General features: G+C 41.5%; 1 protein-coding gene across 3 annotated transcripts in view; it reads left to right on the top strand.

Annotated features, from left to right (window-relative positions):
- Positions 1-822: 822 nt before the first annotated feature.
- The window catches only part of LOC129710594 (flotillin-2a-like), a 102,410-nt gene continuing 94,963 nt past the window's right edge, over positions 823-8,269 (top strand). For 2 of the 3 annotated variants that reach the window (XM_055657714.1, XM_055657715.1), the window contains exon 1: positions 823-975. In XM_055657714.1, coding sequence (XP_055513689.1) covers positions 927-975 — 49 coding nt within the window. In that variant the 5' untranslated portion in view covers positions 823-926. The remainder of the gene's footprint in view (positions 976-8,269) is intronic. The other variant, XM_055657716.1, reaches the window with a different exon arrangement.

Raw genomic sequence — 8,269 nt, 5'->3', positions numbered from 1 at the left:
CGGGGATAAGACAACAATAGAGAAAACAATCTTAAATGTGTCCAATCTCTCCTTGTAGCTAATACCCATTAAGCTAGCTTGTCAAAGATCTCCATAGATTTCATTGTGATCCAGATATGCAGAATGGATTGGGTCTCTCTCTTCGAGACCTGGGGCAATGAATAAGCAAACAGGCAGCAAGCATCATCTTGAAATGGATACAAAAACAGAAAACGCTGGAAACACAGCAAGCCAGGCAGTATCGTGGAGAGAGAGACAGAGTTAACGCTTTAAGCCGAGACTTTCTGCCACATGTTGAATGTTTTCAGAATATACTGTTTTCAGTTCACATTTTCACCATCTGTGATTTGTAATAATTTCACATTTTAATAAATGCATAGATAGAAATCTGCATGAAAGTGCTGGTTTTGTTGAATGACTCGTTTTGCAGAAATAATAAGCAACAATCGGTCGTTATTAAGTAATTTTATGTAAGTATTCTTGACTTAAATTGCAGAAATAATAAGCCGCGATCGTTCGTTATGAAGTAATTAGAAAATGTGGAAATGTATTCGTTGAGCAACTGACATTGTAGAATTGCACATTTTCCCGGTGCAGTTTCTGTGTGACACTGGTGGGGGCAAGGGCAGTAACCAAAGATCTTTGGCAGTAACTGCCGCCCCGCAGTCTGTTCGTCGGGGGAAAGGTTTTAGTGGGACGATGATGGGGGCAGAAACTTCCGCCCCGCAGTCTGTTCGTCGGGGGAAAGGTTTTAGTGGGACGATGATGGGGGCAGAAATCCCCGCCCCGCTGACTGTGCGCTCGGGGAGTGGTTTGGGCGTGGACTTCCGCTCCGCAGCGAGAGAGCGAGGGGGTGGGACGAGTAGGCTGGGCGGCTCCTGCGCCCTTGTTGTTGTGGAGCGTAGAGGGGGAGTCGGGCGGCGAAAATGGGCAATTGTTACACGGTGGGACCCAACGAGGCGCTGGTGGTGTCAGGTAACCCGCGTTGCCGGGGCTCGGGTGAAGGGTGGGGGTACTGTGGGGGGCGTCGCGGGAGAGGGGACGGCTAGTGGGGGATAAAGTAGCGAGGACTGAGTGAGGTGGGAGTGGGAGCGAGTCCAACTCGGGGCACTAGGCCGCAGCTCAGAGACCCGTCCCCGCCTATTTTCCTTCAGCTGTGGGGAATTAGAGACTGAAAGCAACTGTTATCACAATTTCAAGTTATTTTATCAATAAAACACTAATTTTCCTTGTTAAACAACTGAAAGATTTCTCCCTCTTTCAGGTGTGTGCAATTTTATGACAAAATCAATAATTACTACAATTTCAGTTTATTAATGAAACATTTTTCTCGTTAAATAATGTAAAGTTTTCTCTAATAATCTTAAAAAACATATATTTTGAAGTTCCTTGCTGATTCATTGTGATTTTCATGGTTTACCATGGTGAAAAGATTTTGCAGTTTTTGGTAAGAAATTAAAAAGCCAGTGAAAAGCATTGGTCCCTTTTATTTATTTTCTGCATTTTTGACCATTTTGATATTGAATTTTAGATGTCATTTTATTGATAAAGCCAGCATGAATTTATATTTTTGTGTATCCAAACGATAACACAACACCCCAAAATGTTGTGTTATTATTGCAGTGATTTTTATGGAGACACAAGGAACTGCAGATGCTGGCTTAAACCGAAGATAGACACAAAAAGCTGGAGTATCTCTGGAGAGAAGGAATGGGTGATGTTTTGGGTCGAGACCCTTCTTCAGACTGGTTAGGGATAGGGGAAACTAGAGATATAGGCATTGATGTAGCGAGATAAAGAACAATGAATGAAAGATATGCCAAAAAGTAACGATGATAAAGGAAACGGGCCATTGTTAGGTGAAAACGAGAAGCTAGTGTGATTTGGGTGGGGGAGAGATAGATGGAGAGGGAATGCCGGGCTACCTGAAGTTAAATAAATCAATATTCATACCACTGGGCTGTAGGCTTTTTACATTGTGTTTATGTTTAGGGTGTGTGAATCAACATGTATAACAGCTGATGAATGGTTAACAATTGTGTATTGCATTACATAACAGGTTGGATATTTCTATTTAAAGGAAGTAATAAATGACGGTATACAAAAAAGCTGGAGAAGCTTCTTTCGCTCCATAGATGCTGCTGCACCCGCTGAGTTTCTCCAGCTTTTTTGTGTACCTTCGATTTTCCAGCATCTGCAGTTCCTTCTTAAACAAGTAATAAATGACATTCTGTGGTAATTATTCACCCTGTTCAATAAAGTGTAAAGCTTGAACTTTGGTTTCAGTTCATGTGATTTTTACCATCTTTACATTGTCTCTTGAAGGCTCAAAAGTCCAGATACTGGAATCTGGAGCAGAACACAAAATGCTGTAGGATCTCAGTGGGTCGGGCAGCATCTGTGAAGTGAAATGGACAGACAATGTTTTGAGTTGGGACTTCATAAGGGAGGGGAGATAGTTGGTGGGAATGGGTGGGGTAAGAGCTGGGAAATGATGAATGAATCCAGGTTAAGAGGGCTGCAAGTGATGGAAGCAGAAGACAAAAGGGTGCAAATGGTAAAATCTGATAAAGGAAGGAGGAGAGAAGTATAGAAACTGGGGGAGAGATGGCAGGTAGAAAGGAACAAGGGAAAGTGGAAGAAAAATGGGTGTCCCGAAGTAGAGAGGGGTTGGTGATGTGCCAGTCGAGGAAAGGAAGTGAACTGGGTGACAGGTGATTGGAATGTAAAGAAGGGGGGGGGTTAATAGATGCTCTTCCAGTTTGAGAATGACCTCATACTGGCAGTAGAGGAGGTCCAGCACAGACAGGTCGGATGGGAATTAAAATGATTAGCAATCAGGAATCTGTGGTGGACTGAACAACTGTTCTGCGAAGCGATTGCATAGTCTATGCTTGGTCTCATGAATGAAGTTTCTCCATCTTCGCCACATATGGTCTCAAGATGAGGTTTTCTATTGTGTTATTTTTTTCATTGTATTGTATAATAATGAATATTTTTGCACTACAATGATCAGGGTAATCTCTATTACGGATTATTAGTTCATTGTATTATTGATTGGTGTATTTGTCGTGTTGCGTTAATGGGCTTGTAAAGCTGTAGAAAGGAAGAATTCCCAGTGCATATGACAAACATTTGAGTACTGTTGGGACATCTGAGATGTCCTCTTTGTTCAGGAAGTGTGGTTCTCCCCTGTAATTCTGGATGGAGCTTTTACCTGTGTCTGCACCATTTCCTGCAGTTCTGCCTAGTTCCCCCCAGACAAAACAAGGAATTCCTCTCATCCTTGCCTTTCATCCGACCAGCCACTTTGAAGCTGGTAGAAATGTCCAATAACAATGTGATCCCATCGCCAGTCACATCTTCCTATCCCCACGACTTTCTCCTTTCCAGAGAGACCACGCTGCAGCTCCTTGATTCACTCATCCCTTCTCACCCAAACTGCCCTCTCCCTAGGAACCGCAGGAAATGTAAGACCTATTCCTACAAATTTCTCGTCTCCATTCAGGAACCCCAACAGGCTTTCAATGTGAGATAAAGATTCATCTGGAATTCCTCCAACCTCGTCAATTGCATTTAGTACTCTCAATGTGACTTCCTCTTTATTAGTGACACCAAATATAAATGTGACAACTGTTTTTGCTTTACAGTTGTGCTCTGTCCGCAAGGGCATATTGAAGCTCCCAGTTGCTAACTATTTTAATTCTCCTTCACATTGCCATACCATCCTGTCTGTCCTCTGTCTCCTCCATTGCCAGAGTGAGGCCACATGCAAACTAGAAGAACAGCACCTCCTATTCTGGGTAGCCAACAACCCAATGGCATGAACATTGAATTCTCTAATTTCTGATAAGCTCTGCTCTTTATCAATCCAGCTTTCTCGACACTCCACCCTCTCCATTCCACTCCCTGCACCTCTTCTCATCTACTCAGCTTCCCCCACCACACACCTTGATAAATTTTATCAACACCTCATCATGTCCTATAAACCTATATTACTTTTATTAGGTAACCCGAACGCCAAGGAATGAAGGAGACTTTAGTAAATGGTAGACATTTGTATGACTTTCTGATGTCTAATCTATCATGGGGACTGACCTCCCCACTTCCTATGGCCTTAAGAAAGCAGCTAATATCAAAGATCCACAGCACCCTCGCTATGCTGTCATCTCAATTCTACCATTAACCACCAAAGCCAGTCACTTCCAAGCAGCTTTTGTGGTGTGTGTCTTCATCAGCGTCTATGACTTCAATAATCTACTGCTTCTGCATCCTGGCAAAAGGTTGGAAAAACACCAAACTTTCTTTGGATGAAAATAGGACAGAAATATGGCAGAGATGTAGTGGTGCAAATTCATGACTTCACCCCTCTTATTTGGAAAGAGTAGTGCATCTCAGGAAACTTTAAATGATGAAATTGTGTTCCTCTCCAATAAAGGAATCATGTTGATTGGGATAAATGCTGGTCTCCTAGCTATCTACCCTATTGCTGAATTTCCCTCAATCGTCACCTTTCAGTCATAGTGCAGAACCTACTTAGATTAGATTAAATTCTTTATTTGTCATTCAGACCTTTCGGTCTGAACGAAATGTCGTTGCCTGCAACCATACATATAATAATAAATAACAAAACACACAATAAACACAAATTAACATCCACCACAGTGAGTTCACCAGGCACCTCCTCACTGTGATGGAGGCAAAAGTCTTAAAGTTACTGTCTCTTCCCTCCTCATTCTCCCTCTGCGCTGAGGCGATATGTTGTTACCCCACCGGGCCATGGTAGTCAGTCCCGCGGCTCAACGAAGCATCGCGAACGGGTAGGAGATAAAAGGGATCTGATCATCACCATGTAAAAGATCAAAAGAAAATGTGTGGAGAAGTACCAAGCACTGTACAAAGTCCTTCTCAACATCTTAAAAGCCTTTAGTTTAAATGTTCCTTCTCAAATCTCGTTGACTACAGCTATTTCCAGTTCCACTCACTTGGCTAATACTCTACATCAACGTGTAGCACAGTGTATCCTTGCTTCAACCCTCTCCTTGGTTATCTTCACTGTAAAACTGCACCTTGAACAAAGAACAGGATCTTGGGCCTGCAATGTCTGTGCCGATCATGATACCGAGATAAACAAATCTCCTCTGCCTGTACATGATCCACATCCCTCCATTCTCTGCATAAGTTCATAAGTCTAGGAGCAGAATTACGCCATTTGGCCCATCAACTCTACTCCACCATTCAATCATGGGTGATCTATCTTTTCCTCAACCCCATTCTCCTGCCTTCTCCCCATAACTCCTGACACCCTTGCTTATCAAAAATCTGTCAATCTCCACCTTAAATTATCCATGTGCCTAGTTAAAAGCTTCTTAAACACCACCACTACCCTTGCCAGCATGTTCCAGCCACCTACCATATTGTATTTTAAAAATAAAAATTGTCCCACGCATCTTCTTTGAACTTTGCCCCTTTGATCTTAAAGTTATGCCCTCTGGCCTATGATATTTCCACCCGGGGGGAAAGGTTCTCAGCAGTGCATGGACAAGCTCCATGTCGACCCCTTCTTTCAAATGTGTCCATCGTGTTAACTGAATTCAGGAGTATATGTAGTCTCAGAACGATGAAAATGCAAGATGCTGGAAATGCAGAAATCGTTTCTGATGAAGCATCTTCAATTTGAAACAATCTCTTTCTTTATTTACAGATGCCCCCTGATCTGGTGAATGTTTTTAACCATTCTGTTATTTCATATTTTCAGCATATACAATTTTTCAATTTCTATTCTCTCTGTTCCACGAGGACACTGTGCTGACCTAATAATTCAATAAATTAAATTCCACTAATGCATTGGTGCCAGTGAGGCTCTCAATAATTTAATTTAATAGGTTTTATATGTTCCAGAGAACTGGCCCCTGCGTTAAGTTGTGCTGCTGTTTTTTACTGGTCTGCATAATTCATTATTGGGAGCTTTTAATCCCCTCCCCATTCCAAAGATGTTTGTTAGGCTGGGCCACAAAACTGCTGGTGTCAACTGTGCTATCACCTAGTCGACATATATCATACATGTCCCCCAAAAGTGAGCAGCAGCAGATTATTCAACTATAGATTCATCCAGCCAAGCCACACATCTCTTCAATTTCCATCAGTAGATACTGAAGTCGAATTTATAGTGAGTGAATTTCTTTGGACATTTGATACATCTCCTCCTTCCCCCACGCACACTTCCACCTCACCGTAAGAAATTGATCGGCCTTGATTAAATGGATGACTCTCTCAATCTGACCAGCACATGGATTCAAGCTGCATCCCAGTAAATTGAACTTTCAAACCTAGGCTGATGTTCCAGTGCAGGATAATGGGAATGCTGTGCATGGGAATGGGCACCGTCTCTTGGATGGATGACACTTTAAATTATGGCCCTGCTTCCTTATTACAAAAACATCCAGTACATTAGTGCAGGGTAGAGGAGTTGCCGATGTTATGCTCAATATTACTTAATAGAAGACCATACTTATGAAGATCCTGTATCATTTGCTATTTGTGGGTGCTTGCTGTGTACAGATTGACTGTTGTGCCTCTGACATTGAAAATGTGTACATTGAAAGCGTATACAATTTTCTATGTGCCTTATTGGTCTTAACAAAAATGAGAAAAACATTTTGGAACCATGCATCTTTTTAAAAAAAAAAGAAAGAGATATATTTGGGTTTTTACTTCGCTGTTTCTTCCCCACCCTTTCCTAAAAAAACACAATAAAAAACTTTTTTTGTGTCTGAAGAAGGGTTTCGACCCGAAACGTGTCCTATTTCCTTTGCCCCATAGATGCTGCCTCACCCGCTACAATAAAAAAACTTACATTGTTCTTAATGCAAAATGATTCAAAACTATTGTCACGGAGTGAATTAATGTTTGAGTTTTGGTTTCTTCAACAATACTGATGAAGGACAGCACAGTGGTAGAGCTGCTGCTTCATTGCACCGGAGACTTGGGTTTGATCCTCGGGAGCTGTCTGTGTGGAGTTTGCACATACTCCCTATGACCGCATGGGTTTTCTCCGGGTGCTTTTGAGTAGGGAATGGACACGAAAGTGGGATAACTTAGAACAAATATGAACGGGTGATAGATGGTGGGTCAAAGGGCCTTTTTTCATGCTGTATTTTTCAATCAATCTGTTGGGAGATACTATAATATTTAGAAACAAACTGAATATAAGAATGTCAGGAAACGGGGGCCATAAAATGCAAACACTGAAATGTTGTTTCATAGATGCCTGTTAATTTATTTCTCCATCTGGTCTTGTGATTACATCTGGCTCATTGCATTTACTGGTTGCATGGTCTGTGGATCAGGGAATTTGAACGGAATTTCCATACAATGCAAAGTTAAACTATGCCCTAAATTGTCATGTCTCTGCTTGGAAACCCTACTCCCTTATTACAGAGTTGATAAAATGGTAACTGTTGCACTGTATAATGTGTCATTATTAGCTTAGATATTTGATCAGATTTGTCAGGCCAATGACATTTCTCAATTAAAATATTTGCCCAAAATTCCAGCAGGGCCATCAATGCAGGGTAAACTAAACAACTTCACGAGTCTGTTTGGGGTAAAAAAATATGCAGTTAAATGCAAAAATTCTAACAACTGCCATTTGCTGCTGATCCACAAACTTCACTACACTGATGGCTTGCAAGGATTTGAATGCTGAGTTTATTAGTGAAGGTGTGCCGTAACCGTGTCTGCCCGTTCGTCACTCACAAAACACACTTGCTCGATTTTGTTTATACCCTATGATTTTACCATGATCTGAGAAATGGCAGATGATGTATTTCAAGAACTAGTGCTTTGACTATATGATTGTAATTATCTGCAAGTAATGATTTTCTTTTAATGCAACTCTTGCACATGTATAATAGTTTTATGCTTGGCACATTTTTCAAATGGTGATGGCTTTGTGTTCTTCAATAAATATGTTTATTATATATGCACACCTCCATTATTTCTCCAAACATCAAGCATATCGGGCATAATGCACAGCTGGATGACGTACTATTGTGTGTCTTGCGTTAATGCCAGAGGCTCAGCCCCAGATAAACCAATATTGTATTTGCACTACACGGGGAGGGTGGAGGGGGAGAGAACAGAAGGGATTGTTTTTCAATAATTAATATGCTGGAAAGACTCAGCTGGGCAGATAATATATAATTGTAGAGTTACGCCACAGAAACAAGCTCTTTAGCCCTCCCATTTGCACTAATTGTACCTTTAA

Source organism: Leucoraja erinacea, chromosome 28, assembly GCF_028641065.1.
Source record: "Leucoraja erinacea ecotype New England chromosome 28, Leri_hhj_1, whole genome shotgun sequence".
Lineage (NCBI taxonomy): Eukaryota > Metazoa > Chordata > Chondrichthyes > Rajiformes > Rajidae > Leucoraja > Leucoraja erinaceus.
The sequence above is the reverse complement of the archived record's forward strand: the minus strand, read 5'-3'. Positions and strand labels throughout refer to the sequence as shown.